At 37.0% G+C, this 15,765-nt stretch overlaps 3 protein-coding genes across 6 annotated transcripts; all 3 read left to right on the forward strand.

Moving 5' to 3' along the window:
- The first annotated feature begins 289 nt into the window (after positions 1–289).
- Positions 290–3,584, forward strand: LOC132161772 (mitochondrial succinate-fumarate transporter 1). Its single transcript, XM_059571952.1, has 2 exons — positions 290–786; positions 2,758–3,584. The coding sequence occupies exons 1-2, from the start codon at positions 388–390 to the stop codon at positions 3,292–3,294; spliced, it is 936 nt and encodes a 311-aa protein (XP_059427935.1). The 5' UTR covers positions 290–387; the 3' UTR covers positions 3,295–3,584.
- Positions 3,585–5,777: 2,193 nt separating this feature from the next.
- Positions 5,778–11,257, forward strand: LOC132192252 (ERBB-3 BINDING PROTEIN 1). The gene is made up of 10 exons (XM_059607527.1): positions 5,778–5,896; positions 6,010–6,136; positions 6,294–6,378; positions 6,514–6,663; positions 6,749–6,902; positions 9,866–10,081; positions 10,168–10,304; positions 10,410–10,501; positions 10,604–10,783; positions 10,887–11,257. The coding sequence occupies exons 2-10, from the start codon at positions 6,046–6,048 to the stop codon at positions 10,973–10,975; spliced, it is 1,194 nt and encodes a 397-aa protein (XP_059463510.1). The 5' UTR covers positions 5,778–5,896; positions 6,010–6,045; the 3' UTR covers positions 10,976–11,257.
- Positions 11,258–12,709: 1,452 nt separating this feature from the next.
- Positions 12,710–15,496, forward strand: LOC132191795 (ran-binding protein 1 homolog a-like). 4 transcript variants are annotated; one of them, XR_009441298.1, is made up of 6 exons: positions 12,710–12,952; positions 13,069–13,220; positions 13,555–13,680; positions 14,237–14,472; positions 15,019–15,230; positions 15,342–15,496. XR_009441298.1 is itself a non-coding variant. In XM_059606896.1 (5 exons), exons 1-4 carry the CDS (start codon positions 12,801–12,803, stop codon positions 14,446–14,448), a joined length of 642 nt encoding a protein of 213 aa, XP_059462879.1. In that variant the 5' UTR covers positions 12,710–12,800; the 3' UTR covers positions 14,449–14,472; positions 15,339–15,496. The 4 variants fall into 4 exon arrangements, 3 of the variants coding, with proteins under 3 accessions (XP_059462879.1, XP_059462878.1, XP_059462877.1); XM_059606896.1 differs by lacking the exon at positions 15,019–15,230 and having other exon boundaries at positions 15,339–15,496; XM_059606895.1 differs by lacking the exon at positions 15,019–15,230.
- Positions 15,497–15,765: the final 269 nt, after the last annotated feature.

A 15,765-nucleotide genomic window follows, 5' to 3' on the forward strand; every position in this document is an offset into this window, starting at 1 on the left:
TCACATGCCGCGCGCGCAAAAATTACTTCGGAGTTGGCAAATTCTTCCCGCTGGCGCTCCTCGTCTCCCTTTTAACCGCTCACTTTCTCTTTTAACCGTTAGATTTTTAAATACTTTTCAGATAGCAATATTTAAATTTTTTGAATTCAAATAGCAATATTTTAATAGTGGTACATTGTACAGATCAGCAGCTAATTGTCCGCATGTTCATTCCTTGCTCGCATGTGCTGCCTCTTGCTTAAGGAGAACCACTACAGAAAAGCTCCTGACTATTCAGGTGTAGGGAAGGGAAGAAAAAGAACCTCCACAGGTCTCTTCCTCTTCTCTCTGCGCCCGTCAAATTCCAAACACTAAAACTTCAATTCCACCCCCAAATCGAAGAGAACAATGACCATGAAAGAGGAGCAACAAAGTCCCAAGAAGACGATCCCACCGTACATGAAAGCCATATCGGGCTCGCTCGGCGGGGTCGTGGAGGCTTGTTGTCTACAGCCCATCGACGTCATCAAGACCAGGCTACAGCTCGACCGGTCCGGGACCTACAAGGGCATCATCCACTGCGGCTCCACGATCTCGCGCTCAGAGGGCGTGCGGGCTCTCTGGAAGGGGTTGACCCCCTTTGCGACGCATTTGACACTCAAGTACACTCTTCGGATGTGGTCCAATGCGATGCTCCAGAGTGCGTTTAAGGACTCCGCAACTGGGAAGCTCAGCAACCAAGCGCGCTTGCTCTCCGGATTCGGTGCCGGGGTTCTAGAGGCTCTTGTGATCGTTACGCCATTTGAGGTCAGTGCGTTATGGTTTTGATTTCAATCCAAATGTACATTTCTAGATTATTGTTTCTTTAATTTTCTGTGGAAATGGAGTTCCTGGGTTGGTTTAGGGTTAATTAATGCACCTCTTGGATGCTTCTCAGGCTCTGTTTGGATATCGGGATTTTGCGGGAAAAGAAAGGAATAATGTTTTGGAATGTTTTAAAACGGCATTATCATCTTTCTTTGATTCTTATCTTCGTTTTTTATTTATTTATTTATTATTTTTTTATAATGCTTTAAGATGGCCCAGTATTCTAGTAACAGGATTCCCTTCTCGATTTTAAATAGGAGAATATTCAGTTAATTGTTAGAATTTCTTTTCTGAGGTCATAAATAAAACATCTATCCTATATATATATATATAATATTAATAAATTAAAGGGTGGCCAACCACTCCCAAGGGCCAAGTAAAAAAAAATTAAAAAGATTTGGCCCTTGGGATGACTGATCTACCCTCAAAGGCCATGGGGTGGCCAGAGCCACCCCAGACCGGTCCTTGGGGGTGGCTGCTAAGTCATTTATTTATTTTACTTTTTTTACTTTTTATTTTTTATTTTTATTTGGCCCTTGAAAGTAACCGATCTAAGGGCTATGCGGAGCCACCTCCAAGGGCCATGGGGGTGGCTTCGGACACCCCTAAGGGCCGGTCCGGCCACCCCATGGCCTTTGGGGGTGGATCGGCCACGCTGGCCTCCCCTTAATTTTTTATTATCATTTTTTTATTTATTATTTTAATTATTTTTTAAAAATATACAATATTTTACTATTATTATTTTTTATTAATGAGACAGATGTCACATTTATGCCCTCAGGATCTCTCTAGAAAAATTTTGATGATTAACTAGATATTCTCCAATTTAAAATGGACTGGAAAGGATCTGAATTCATTAGGTTAGTGGCAGTAATAAGTGTAATTCATCCATAAAAAAAATGTCACGGGAAAATTATGGTTTTATTTTCCTACCAAATGAAAGATTCTCAGTCCTTGAGTATATTTCTTTAACTTCCTATTTTACTTAGAAAATGAAACTCTTTCTTGATTATCTTCAGCCTTCTCAATTTCTTTCTTGCTTCCAAAGATCCAAATGGTTAATGATTTGATAATCGAATTGCTAAATATTGTTATACTCTTCAAGGCCAATAATTGAATTGTGATACCTATAAATTATAATACATGTTATTGAGGCGCGTCTATTTTAACTTCCTGTATGTTTTCCTTGCACATGAACTCTACTTGGTCAGGGGTTGGTTATGTTTTCTTATAAGTCTTTCTGTTTAGAAATATTAATGAAATGATTAAATTTATCATTTCCTATCAGCTTTAACTTTTAAAATTAATGGTGATTTAACATAGTTTTAGAGCAGAAGTCATAAGTTTGAGCCACACTTATAATTTCGCATCAACTTAAGCTCAAGTTAAACTTTGGGGATAAATCATGATTTAACACATGTGTTTCTTGTTCTTTCTTGGCTTCTTTGAGATATATCGGAACATAATTTGCAGTTGATATTGTGATTTAGGATGATTAAGATGTGTGAGACCTTAAGTTAAACTGACAAATGTACTAGGTTCAAATGTAGAATTGCTAACTCTGTTATGTCTCAAGCACTTCCCCAAAACATTATGTGTGTAATTTGCTTGGAGATTAGCTTAAGTTGCCACAAGAGTGATATATTTTTACTAGTAGCAAGTTATGTGAAAGTTCTGGGCACTTTTTTTTGTTTGCACAATCCCTTAGATATGGTCTGTTGTATGCTTAAAATGCTTGTGATTAGAATCAAAATTCGAAGAAGAAAAAAAAAAGTACTTTTGGTGATGTGGATACATTGAGGGGATACTACTGTGCTTTATGTAGTTGGGTGGAGTGATTAGACTTATAGCTCACACGCATTATCTACATTCTCTCTGTTCTATGACAAAATTGGGCATTACTTGGTGTAGGTGGTCAAGATCAGATTGCAGCAGCAGAGAGGTTTGAGCCCTGAGCTTCTGAAGTATAAGGGTCCTGTGCACTGTGCTCGCATGATCATTCGAGAAGAAGGTCTCCGTGGTCTCTGGGCAGGGGCTGCTCCGACTGTGATGCGTAATGGGACAAACCAGGCTGCCATGTTTACAGCCAAAAATGCTTTTGATGTCCTCTTGTGGAAGAAACATGAAGGTGATGGGAAAGTCCTCCAACCATGGCAGTCTATGATATCGGGATTTCTTGCTGGTACCGCAGGTCCCGTGTGTACTGGACCCTTCGATGTCGTGAAAACAAGGTTGATGGCTCAGACCCGGGAGGGGGGTGTGTTGAAGTACAAAGGTATGATCCATGCCATAAGAACAATATACGCGGAGGAAGGGCTTCGTGCCTTGTGGAAAGGACTTCTGCCCCGGCTCATGAGGATTCCGCCTGGCCAAGCCATAATGTGGGCTGTGGCTGACCAAGTGACTGGTTTGTATGAGAGGAGATATCTTCGTAGTGCACCCTTGTAGGAATCATTCAGATTGTTTTGCTTGTACTGGTTTTCAGTTTTGTTGCAAGCGTAAAGTGGACAACTTGTTTTCACATTGAACGTACACCATTGTCTATGATTGTATCGATAATTTGGAGGCGCAAGAAAGAGGCGGAGGGCAGATGGAGCGGGAATCACTAATCTTGCCCACAATGGATATTTCAGCACTTTCATATTTGCCTTCTTTGGAGGTAAAATAGTCAGCTGCTATTTCACATGCTCTGTTGTTTAGAAATCATTTAACATTGTTGAATCAGGCACCCTTTGTTACGGATTTGGCTTACGTCTCGTAAATTTTTCAACAAAGATCTCCTTTTAAAAAATGAATGGACAAGATTGCAAAATTAGAGTAAAAACCAAATCTGATTTTTATCGTTTCGTAGGAACGGAGATTCATGCTTGCTAACACTTGAAAAATAAAAACCCCAAAGAGATGGGATTTAAAATCACTCGTTAAAATCATACCAATGACTGTGTATAATGTCTATAATGGGGGCATATTGCGATATAATTTCTAGTTGTTTTATCATATAATTTTTGATAAATCTTATATTTACGGTGAGTTGAATGCTATATGTGTTTTAAACATAAAGAGAACATTAAGAAAAATACTATTAGATTATAAGATTATTAGTGTTTAAAACAATTCTAGGGGTACGCAAATTAACCATTTACCGTCTACTGACCGCTTATCGACCGCCACTAAACTGTCACTGACTGATAACCGACTTTCGGCGGTCGATAGGCAGAATAAAAATATTGTTTCGACATTGGTTCGGTTCAATAGGCGATAGAAAAAAAAAATTTCTTGGTTAACCGATTTAGCCGATTTTTCAAGTGAATTTTGAATTTTATTTGGCAACTTTCCTTATTTTGTTTGTTTAGCTGATTTATGGTTGTTATTTTGATCCATGTTTCATGAATTTACTTTTTCTTTTCATTTATAAAACATATTCTTCATTGATTTTGTAAGTACAATGAAATTGATAAATCTTAACATAAAAACTTGTAACTGACAATTAACCGATTAACCGAAAAAGTTAAAACTATTCATTGTCGGTATGAAGTCGGTTAATTAATCGACTTAATCGACTTTTACAAATCGGTAGGCGAAAATGTCCCTATCAACACCGACCAAACCGATACTCATTCCTATTACAATTAAAAAAAAAAAATTAGAGTATCTATTGCCTAAGATGAGATGGTTTTTATACAAGAACCAAGTATGTAAATAACTGGGTTTTGTATGATGTCATGATTATAGTTGATATGGATCTGTCTTCATAATGTAGGGGAATTACGTAAAATAATAGTTTATATATATGATTTTTGATATGTATATTATCACTCGGTCTTTGCTTTAACCACATCTAATGATGATATGCAAAATATCTCGAGTGTGAAGCTAGTAAATAGTTCCAAAAAAAAAAAAAAAAACCAAGAAAAAATATCTGGAACCGTACAACTAATTGCGAAGCTAGTATACATTATATAACTCCTTTTTATTATAATTCAGTGAGGGATATTTTTTTCGCTTTCTTCCATTTTACTTTCAAAAACATCTTTTGGTTTTAGCAAAAGGATACGAACAACTAGAGATTGGAACCACTCACTACAATGAATATGTTAGGAGCCTTTACAAGGTTTAGCCAAAATCTAACCTTAGTCCCTATGCTGGGGCGGAACTAAAGCGTTTGGTTTAGAAGGCAAAATTAAAAAAAAAAAAAATTCTTAAAAGGGGCAAAAGATAACTTTTAAAGATATACTTACTTATTTTGACCACCTTAAGGGATGGTTTGGCTTCTGTCCCTAGGAGTAAAAAAGTAGTTACAACTTACAATTAGTGGTTATTGACTATAACAGCTAACCGTAATCGCTTAGGTGGTTAACCGCTAATAACTTTAATAATCGTTAACCGCTTTTTAAAGAATTTTTTTTTTTTTAAAAAAAAAAATTAAAAACTTAAAACTTAAAAAGAAAAAGAAAAAACAAAATGATATTATTTTTATGATAATATGATAATACCATGCTTTATATGACATCATTTTTAGATTTTTATATATTTAAATACAAAAACGACATATATATATATATATATATATATATATAGAGGCATTAGTGGTTTTAGATTTTAGGGTTACAAAAAAATCACTAACCGCTTATATCTATAGGCGGTTAGTGATTTTTTCAAAATCTAAAATCACTATGCCTAAATGTTTACTAATTGGTAATTGTTTAGCGGATGCGGTTAGTGAAATTTATAGATAGTTGCAGTATTGGACCATCGGAGACTTTCCAAATACGGTATTTGTATTTATAAAAAATGAAAAAAGATTAATGCGGCAAATATAGCCAAATGTCCCAATTAAAACGAGAAAAAGTTAAAATAAAATAAAATAAAAAGTAAAATTAAAGCCCAACCAGGGTATAAAATGAAAAATCCTATATAAAGCTAACGCTGCCGTAAGGTTCGTAACCCTAGCTTCAAGTGAGCCACATTTCATTTGGTACTCTCTTCCATTCTTCTCTGCTAAACCCTAGCTCCCAAACTAGCTCGACTCCGTCGCCGTCATTTTCTCCCAGTGAGTTCTGTTTTTTCTTCTTCGATTTATCTGAGTTTCACACTCTTTGATGGGCTTTGTTTTTGAACCAATTTCCATTCTAACTATATATATATATTTTCTAATTTCATTAGTTTCAGCCACAGGAGGGTTTTCGAAGCTCCAAGACGATGTCGGACGATGAAAGGGAGGAGAAGGAGTTGGATCTCACTTCTCCTGAGGTTGTCACCAAATACAAAAGCGCTGCCGAGATCGTTAATAGTACCTCTCTCTCTCTCTCTCTCTCTCTCTCTCTCTCTCTCTCTCTCTCTCTCTCTCTCTCTATATATATATATATATATATATATATATATATATGCATGCGTGTGTGTGTGTTTTGGTTTTGCTATGTGTTGATATAAGAATGGAAAATTTGCAGAGGCTCTGCAGCTAGTATTATCCGAATGCAAACCAAAGGCTAAGATTGTGGACCTTTGCGAGAAGGGAGATTCGTACATTAGAGAGTAAGCTTTTGTATTTTCTTAGAGTCGAATTTGTGCTAATTACTTGTTTTTGCATTTCAATGTTGTATTAGCTCTTGTTATTCAATTCTATGTGTAATGGTTTGTGGGTCCTGTTGTTTTTGTACTTATGTGAAGGCTAACTGGCAACATGTACAAGAATGTTAAGAAGAAGATCGAAAGGGGCGTCGCTTTCCCAACTTGCATTTCCGTTAACAACACTGTCTGTCATTTCTCTCCACTTGCCAGCGATGAGGCAGTGTTCGAAGAAGGTGACATGTTGAAAATGTAAGCTGTTCTTTGTTAAAATATCAATAATATAACAATAGAATTATTGGGCAATGCTAAATATGATGGTTCTTTCTGGACGCAGTGATATGGGTTGCCATATAGATGGATTCATCGCCGTAGTTGCACATACTCATGTTCTTCAGGACGGTCCAGTTACTGGAAGGGCAGCTGATGTTATTGCAGCTGCTAATACTGCTGCAGAAGTTGCTTTGAGGCTCATAAGGCCGGGAAAAAAGGTAATACATATGACAGTTTAACAATTGTACTTCCTAGTTGTGAAATTTGATTAGCGTTTGCTGACCATGTTAGAATTGTATTGATGTTTGGCATGATCACATAAATGTATACATGCTTTCACAATCTTTCTCTGGTTATTTGAAACAGCTTGCGCCATGATGCTGGTTTCTGTGTGCCCTCATGAGTTGCATTACAATAGAAGTTAATTGAAAAACTTCAAGTGAAGCTTTTATAGTAGTTGTAGTTTTGGGTCATCAGTTACTCTGCATTTAGTCTTGTTCTTGGGATGCTAAAGCATGACTAGGACATTGTTTGAGCAGTTATTCCTTACTGGGGTGTATGCGTTACTACCAATAGAAAAAGAGGAAGAATTCTTGATGATACTTATATTTGATTGGGATGCCTCTAGACATCGCTTTCCATGACAGTTGTATTACAATTTAATCAGATAATTTTTTCTTCCACAAATTTTAAAACTTGAAACAATATGTTTCAGTTCTTCTTGTTGTTTCAGTTCTTGTTGTTCCCCTAAATGATGAACTCCTGTAACAGGCTATGGACATACATCCAGATGAAGCTTTTGTCATAGTTACTCTGATAGGGGAATGCTTTATCTCACTAAACTTGAGAAGGCCCGATTCAATTTTAGCCACTCTGCTATTTTCATAGAATAATAGGCATCGAGACTGGGTGTGTCCGTGTGACATAATCTTTCTGTTGTGGTTCAGCAAGTACTGTCAACTTGAATATTTTAAAGTTCCCATGTTGTTGAGGTCCATGGAGGCATTGGCATTTTCTCTCTGCCCTTCTTTTTGTTTTGCAGGCATGTCTTGGTCTGGGGTTGTGTGTGTGGGAGGGAGGGAGGGAGGGATTCACATGCATTTCAAAATTTTCATTGTTGAAAGTATCAAAACACAGTAACCAGAAGATGCCTACCTAAGCATTAAAACTCAAGGCAACTTTGCCGAGGTGATCGATGGCTTGTTGATTCCCTCTTTTCCCTGTTGCCTATATTGTGCTTGCCCATGATTGTTTGCTATAGGTGGACATAATTTTGTGGTCATGCCTATATCCCAATCTTGGCCAACATCACTTCAATTGCTAGGACATATTTGAGTAGCTTTTTGAATTTTTGGTTGCTTGCTCTAGGTTAATATGGAATGTTATAGAAGAGAGATATTGAGTCATATCTTAATTTCATCAGTGAAATAATCAAAGCACATTAACAAGAAGATGATGCCAAAGCATTAAAAATCAAGGCAACTTTGCCGAGGTGATCGATGGCTTGTGGATTCCCTCTTTTCCCTGTTGCCTATATTGTGCTTGCCCATGATTGGTTGCTCTAGGTGGACATATTTTTGTGGTCATACCTATTCCCCAATCTTGGCCAACATAAGTTCAATTGCTAGGACATATTTGAGTAGGTTTTTGAATTTTTGGTTGTTTGATCTAGTTTAATATGGAATCTTAAAGCAGAGAGAGATTCAGTCATATCTTAATTTCATTAGTGAAATAATCTAAGCACAGTAATGAGAAGATGATGCCTAAGCAATAAAAATCAAGGCAACTTTGCCGAGGTGATCGATGGCTTGTGGATTCCCTCTTTTCCCTGTTGCCTATATTGTGCTTGCCCATGATTGGTTGCTTTAGGTGGACATATTTTTGTGGTCATACCTATTCCCCAATCTTGGCCAACATCAGTTCAATTGCTTGGACATATTTGAGTAGGTTTTTGAATTTTTGGTTGTTTGATCTAGGTTAATATGGAATCTTAAATCAGAGAGAGATTCAGTCATATCTTAATTTCATTAGTGAAATAATCTAAGCATAGTAATGAGAAGATGATGCCTAAGCAATAAAAATCAAGGCAACTTTGCCGAGGTGATTGATGGCTTTGTTGGTTCCCTCTTTTCCCTGTTGCCTATATTGTGCTTGCCCATGCTTGGGGTACTTTAAGTGGACATATTGTTATTGTCAATACACCCCATGGTGGCCAACATGTATGCTCAATTGCTAGGACATAATAAAGTAGGGGCTTTGAAGTTTTGGTTGCTTGCTCTTAGTTAATATGGAATATTATATGTTCTTAGCGATATTTTACTCTTTTCAAACTGAAAGTTAAACTGTTTGCGTATTGGTAAGGACGTGCAGCTTGCATTATTTTACTTCTATGGTATTTCACGTGCTCACTCCATTTAACCTTTGTATTAGAGGATTTTTCTTTCTTTGACATGATCTCTATATGATGAAGATTCTCATGGGCTATGGATAAACTCCAATGATGCCTCTTTTTGTCATAGTTACACTGATAGAGCATCATGTATCATGTTCCATTTGATTTACATAGTATTATTTTAATCTCGCTCTCTCTCTCTCTATCTCTCTCTCTCTTGCCGCGTCTGTGTGAGTAATGATTTTCACTGGCCTTTTTATCAGCTACGGTGTGTAAACACTTAAATATGTAGTTGTCTTAGACTTGTTTTAATTGAAAATAGCTGCTCAGTTATTTTGCATTTTGTTTGTGTTCTGCATGTTATAGTGATGGTTGAGTTCCCAAGTCTCTGAATATATTAAGTATTGTTCACACATCAGAGTCGGTTCATCTTAGAAGTGATTTCCTCGGATGCTATTTTCAAGAAGGCTTATAGAATTAGAATCTTTATGACGTGCTCTAGTGTCCCCATATGATGAATACCTATGAAAGCCATGGACCAACATCCAAGTGAGGCTTTTGTCGTAGTTACTCTGAATAGGGAAACACAATCCATTTTTGGGTTGACACTTCCAAAAGATCTAATTGTCCAAAATCATATCCTCTGCAAATGATCCATTATGGTTCTGTTTTTTTCTTTCAATAATCAAAATTTAGTGATTATTTTTACTATGGTAATATTAAGAAAAGTGAATTCCTATCTTCTTTTCCTTTAATCAATTTTCTCACTAAATCTTGTTTCTTTGGCAGAACAAAGATGTAACTGATGCAATTCAGAAGGTTGCTGCTGCTTATGACTGCAAAATTGTTGAAGGTGTTCTTAGCCATCAGCTGAAGCAGTTTGTGATAGATGGTAACAAGGTTGTATTGAGTGTAGCCAGTCCTGAGACAAGAGTTGATGATGCTGAATTTGAGGAGAATGAAGTTTATGCTGTTGATATTGTAACAAGCACAGGTGAAGGCAAGGTAATTGTGGAGTCATCTTAACTTAAAATGCGATTTCTGCACACTGTTCTTTTGAGTCCTCAAATTTGTATATATGGGATTTGCAGCCCAAGCTGTTGGATGAGAAGCAGACGACTATCTATAAAAGAGCCGTTGACAGGAACTACCACTTGAAGATGAAAGCATCTAGGTTTATTTTCAGCGAAATAAATCAGAAATTTCCTATCATGCCTTTCACAGCTAGGTGTGTTGTGTTGTGCCTTCACAGAATTTTTAAGTCTTTTGGGAATTGTCTTTTGCCACCTACTTTTCAACCTTTCATAGTAAATATGGAGTTTGTTTACAACAGGGCTCTGGAGGAGAAGAGGGCTCGGCTGGGTTTGGTGGAATGTGTTAATCATGAACTCTTGCAGCCTTATCCTGTTCTTCATGAGAAGCCGGGTATGAAACTTCTACCTGCGTTTAATAGCAGAACCCTGGTCAGATTCACACAGTTGACGTTAGTTTTGCTAATTTTGCAACAATGAGTTGTTGGTTTTGCAGGTGATTATGTTGCTCACATCAAATTCACAGTTTTGCTAATGCCAAATGGGTCGGATAGAGTTACATCTCATCCTCTGCAGGAGCTGCAGGCTACAAAGACAATAGATGATCCTGAAATCAAGGCCTGGTTAGCCTTGGGCACGAAGACAAAGAAGAAAGGTGGTGGAAAGAAGAAGAAAGGTAAGCTGGAACATGAACATGATAATTGGTAAACTAGAACTTTATTATCCTGAGTTATGTAATGGAAGTGTTTTAATTTTTGGGATTACTTGATGTATTTCAGGTAAAAAGGGTGACAAAGCTGAGGAGCCAACAGAAGCCGAGCCCATGGATGCAACAACAACAACAAATGGTGCTGCTTCCCAAGATTGAGTCTTTTTTTTTGTCCTGTTTCATTTTTCAACCCCCTCGTCAATTTTGGTACTTTGTTCAATCCATTGTATCAGGTTGGATTGAGTTGGTTTTATAATAGTGTTTAGACGCTGATCCTAATCATGTTTCCTGCATATACGCCCTTCTATGTATCTTTTAAGTACTCTTGATTTCTCCGAAAATCTAGAAGCATAGAATCTAGCTTCGATCAGCATCGTGGCATGCTGTGCGACTTTGGTGGGGTTACTCGAAGTTATAATCGAGGCACAATTTTTTATTTTTTTTCTTTTTCTCGAAAAAAACAGTAACGGCCCTATGGCTATCAGCCTATCATCAAGTAATATATGTTGAAGTCGGTTGGGTTTTATTTTGTAAAATCACTCCCACCGTAACTTTAGCCGGTTCTGCTATGGGGAGATTACGTCCAACTTTGTTTAAGCTGAACCATTAATTTTTTGAGGTTCCATCTAACGTGGGCGTTGATAATTCTTCCACCTTAAAAGATCTGGTATTTAAAACTAAAAAGCCAAAGATGAAAGATTTGTTGAAGAAAGAGTGATTTATCAATTAACCTTTCATACGTCAAAGAATGAGATTATTGAGAACAAAGTTCAAAGCTAAGGAGATTAAATAGACTACCATCGACAAGTTTATGGTAATAGATGGCATTTAACTGGAATTCTAATTAATCTGTGCAAATTAAATCAGAATGTTGTCATCTAGCTGGAAGGATAAGATAAGATGTGCGATAAGCTTGCCACTAGCTTCAGTAAAGAAAGTTTGCTTGTGTGAACAGTTTTCTAGTGCTAAATACTTGGATCAATTTGCATATGCCAAAAAAGAAAGAATGTAAGCACGAGAGTTTGCCGGTGGTTGATGGCTCCAATGCTTAAGACAATATAGTGTTTGGGAATGAAATATAAATGCACCAAGTCTGAATTTTAAGCTTAGTGCGAAAGTCTCTTTTAGTTTGTTTGAGTTTCCTGTTTTAGCATATGTTTCAGCCTAATTGTGGGTTTACCCCCATGATTGCCTAGGTATTCGTATCCCATGTCTCATAAATTAGCAACATATTGGCATAGTGGAATTGGATTGAGCATGGTTATTGGCTTGGAGTGCAATTCATTGATCCCTCGTACTATGCATGTCATAGTGGAACTGAACTTGGGATTGATTTTGGCCTTGTGGATCGGTTTTGTGGTTTTTGCATATGAATTTTGTGGGATGATGGGCCTATTGACCCCAATTCCCAACATCTTAAATATCAAAATTTTGTTAACAGACTAAAATGATAACATAAAACATGCGAGAAGCTTGATGAACTATTTTGTAAAAAGCAGAGACTCTGTTCGCTAGTATAAAAAAAGTTAAAAGCTTTAGCCAAAACGGCTGAAGCTAGCTTTGTTTGAAGTTGTAATATTAAATCCAAGTAGCAATTATCATGTTTACAACTTGATGGGTTAAATATAAACCTTCACTTAGCCTCATTTTCTTAAAATGAAAAATGATTTTGTAAACGAGTAATGTTATCTACTCAATTTCTATCCTATTGGACTAATATGACTATTCATCATCGATTCTTAAATCAATCTCGATTAAAAAGAAAACTTAAGAGTTGAAGTGTTTAAAATTAGTCTTTTGTAAATTGTAATAACCAAAGCATTTTCCTTCCGTTAATATACGAGCCCGACCCAACAAAAAAAAAAAAAAATTGCTCCATAAAGAGTAACCGACCTTCCCTTGACGTGCGAGTCGCCACCTAAGCTCAAGCTCCACACACACACGCTCTATCTCTCTCTCTCTCTCTCTCACAAAGTTGGTAGCAATGGCAAGCAATGAAGCGCAACACAGAGAGAAGGAAGAAGAAAACGCACCGGCCGAAGACGAAGACACCGGCGCGCAAGTGGCCCCGATAGTCAGGCTCCAAAAGGTGGCCGTTACCACCGGCGAGGAAGAAGAGGACGCCATCCTCGATCTGTGCGGACGCCTACTCTTCATCTTCTAGGGTTTCTAAGTTTTCGATCATTTGGTTTCTTTTAGCTTTCAACTTCTTTTCCCCGATTAAAGTAAATTTTTGTGTGTGTTGCGTTCAGAAAGGCAAAGCTGTACCGTTTCGATAAAGGAGGGAAGCAGTGGAAGGAAAGAGGCGTAGGCAATGTGAAGCTTCTGAAGCACAAGGACTCTGGCAAGGTCAGGCTCGTAATGCGCCAATCCAAGACCCTCAAGATCTGCGCTAACCATCTAGGTTTCTTTATTTCTTTATTTTTATTTTATATTTTTGCCGTTACGCTCTGCTTGGTTGCTTAGAAACTGTAAACGAACAAAATTAACCGAATCGGAGAAAAAATTTAGTTCCTATCGCTGTTGTTTAGTCTTGTGGAAGCTTGTTTTCTTGCATTTAGTACACCTGAGTAGCTCAAATCATAAAATTTGGCCATTGATGTTTTCTATCATTTTCTGAGTTTTCTTAGCAACCAAACGCGGGGTTTCTCTCTCCATCATGTTCCTGTTTGTTATAACTGAAAACTATATATGACTTTCTAAACGGCACCGTTTGATGTGTTGGGCATGTATTGCAGTTGTTCCCACAATGAAAGTGCAAGAGCATACTGGGAATGATAAATCATGCATATGGCACGCCGCCGACTTTGCAGACGGGGAATTGAAGGATGAGCTCTTCTGTATTAGATTTGCATCAGTTGAGAGTACGTGTCGTTTCCGAACTAATTATGTATTATTTTCTTCGCCTGCCTGAGTATTCGTATAATTATTTGTTGAGTTTTCCTTGCCTGTTTTCATTCTTGTGCTTTGTTGGGTTTGTCATATGCTCTTTCGATAAAAAATTAAAAATACAAGATCTAAGATTATAACGGATATAAGGGAGTTTGGTTATGGTCAAGGCCCGGTTGATAAGTAGTTTGGGCATTAAACCCAAGTGCTGATCTGCTTAGATGGGCTCTGATTCGCAGAACCAGAAATTCTGATTTGGGGGTGGGGGCAAAACTATAAAGATACGTGTTTTGTGGGAGAAACTTTAATTTTTAGTTGTCAAAATTATATATTTTAAGAGATTTTTTAAAAGGTAATGTCTATATTCGCCCCTGGTATTAATTTAAATAATAAAATTCATAATTTTCTATCAGATTAAGATTTTGTAATAATTAGAGTAAAGATTTTGAGTTTGAACCTTGAACGACTATAGTCTATACGAGTGCAGTATTCCCAAATTTACATGGGAGCATAATAGCTGTTTTTATTCAGACTGCAAGACCTTCATGGCAAAGGTTGAAGAAGTTGCTGAAACAGAGGGAAAGAAAGAGGATGCGTCGGATACCACCAGACTCTTGGAAAAGTTGAGTGTTAGAGATGGTATACCCAAGGGGAAAGAGCTAGAAGAGAATGCTGCTGCGTCCAAGGCTGTAGGTGAGCATGCAAAACCAGAGGGGGATAAGACAGACGAGCCAGCTTCATAAGACCCAAAAAGAGCAGAAGTCCTGGTATGTCTTGAATAAACTTTGTCAATTGTCGGATGGATTGGGTGTTGTAAATGTTTTTCCCACCAGGTCTATGTACTTTAGTTTATCGGAATGTTTTGGTAAATCTAGGTTCAGTTTTGTTGTAATTAAAAGCTTTTTGGTTTTGAATTTTTTTTTTTCTTGATCAAATGTCCAGATTCATTTCTTTCGAGTTTAGTGTTTGCAGGTTTCTGGTGTTCGATCTTCATTTTCATGTATAATCCCCACCCCCTCCCCCTTTTTTTTATGGAACTAAATTTTCATTATTATTATTAGGTTAAAATACATATTTGGTCCTTAAGAAATACTCTTAACTTAATGAACTAAAAGATATCTGTCAAATTAATCGGTCTCTCAAGAAACATCTCTTTGGTCTTCATTTTGTTACGGTTTTGCGGTGGAAAGCAAACGTTTATGGTTTAGATTTTGGTTTGTTGGATCCAACGTTGTATATATCATGTTATTCAAGTATACCATGTAATAATTTATAATAGAAATTTAATTTGAATCATAAAATGAATTCTCTAGTTATCAAGGGAAATGGAGAGGCGGGTACTCCTGAGTCACAGGATGCACACTTGTTCCAGAAATAAATGACTTGTGTAGGACAGTTTATGTGAGTGACATGTAGCAATGCCTTGCGGGTGGGTCAACCCGGACTTCTAGTTGGAAGCACTTGGCCCAATGATGGTCCAAACTTTGCATGAGCCTAATCAATCCCAGAATGGAAAACTTGGAAGGTAGCATGAACCACCTAAATAAGAACGGGCTTCGCAGGGCTCAGTCCATATAGAATTTGGTTTGCTAGTTATAAGATAACATCTGAAATTACCTTTCTGAACGTGTAGCAGGTTTGCTGTGCGAGTAGTTGAACAAATCAGCAACCAGGTATCTCAACACTGGGAGCCATTGTTGGCATTTTATCATAATATTTAAGCACTCTCTATAATGTAATTTTGAAGTGGAAGTGTTACGGAAAATTGGAAATTAAACATTCTTTTTTCTCTCCTTGTTTCCTTTTTCTCTCTATTATATTGCAATGAAACACCAATTTCATGTATTTAGAGAAGTTGTATGGGAGGTAATTTGTACTTGTTTATTACGTTATAATTGTGTTAAAAGCATGAGAATAAGACAATATCAATCATAATTCAATTCATTTAATTAAATAGATCAAATGATAATTGTATAAAGTTCGTGTTGAGCTTGAATGTCATGTCAAAAATTTACCATCCCTAAATATTGCGTATCAAGTTCAAATCATATCAAGATTAT

Source organism: Corylus avellana, chromosome ca9 (genome assembly GCF_901000735.1).
Source record: "Corylus avellana chromosome ca9, CavTom2PMs-1.0".
In the NCBI taxonomy this organism is placed as follows: domain Eukaryota; kingdom Viridiplantae; phylum Streptophyta; class Magnoliopsida; order Fagales; family Betulaceae; genus Corylus; species Corylus avellana.

Excerpts from the sequence above, each read along its gene's own strand:
- LOC132161772 (XM_059571952.1), top strand. The coding sequence starts at position 388 with ATGACCATGAAAGAGGAGCAACAAAGTCCCAAGAAGACGATCCCACCG. Across the intron at positions 787-2,757 it reads TGATCGTTACGCCATTTGAG|GTGGTCAAGATCAGATTGCA; the intron begins GTCAGTGCGTTA and ends TACTTGGTGTAG.
- LOC132192252 (XM_059607527.1), top strand. The coding sequence starts at position 6,046 with ATGTCGGACGATGAAAGGGAGGAGAAGGAGTTGGATCTCACTTCTCCT. Across the intron at positions 6,137-6,293 it reads CGCTGCCGAGATCGTTAATA|AGGCTCTGCAGCTAGTATTA; the intron begins GTACCTCTCTCT and ends GAAAATTTGCAG. Across the intron at positions 10,784-10,886 it reads TGGTGGAAAGAAGAAGAAAG|GTAAAAAGGGTGACAAAGCT; the intron begins GTAAGCTGGAAC and ends GATGTATTTCAG.
- LOC132191795 (XM_059606896.1), top strand. The coding sequence starts at position 12,801 with ATGGCAAGCAATGAAGCGCAACACAGAGAGAAGGAAGAAGAAAACGCA. Across the intron at positions 12,953-13,068 it reads GAGGACGCCATCCTCGATCT|AAAGGCAAAGCTGTACCGTT; the intron begins GTGCGGACGCCT and ends TGTTGCGTTCAG. Across the intron at positions 13,221-13,554 it reads GATCTGCGCTAACCATCTAG|TTGTTCCCACAATGAAAGTG; the intron begins GTTTCTTTATTT and ends CATGTATTGCAG.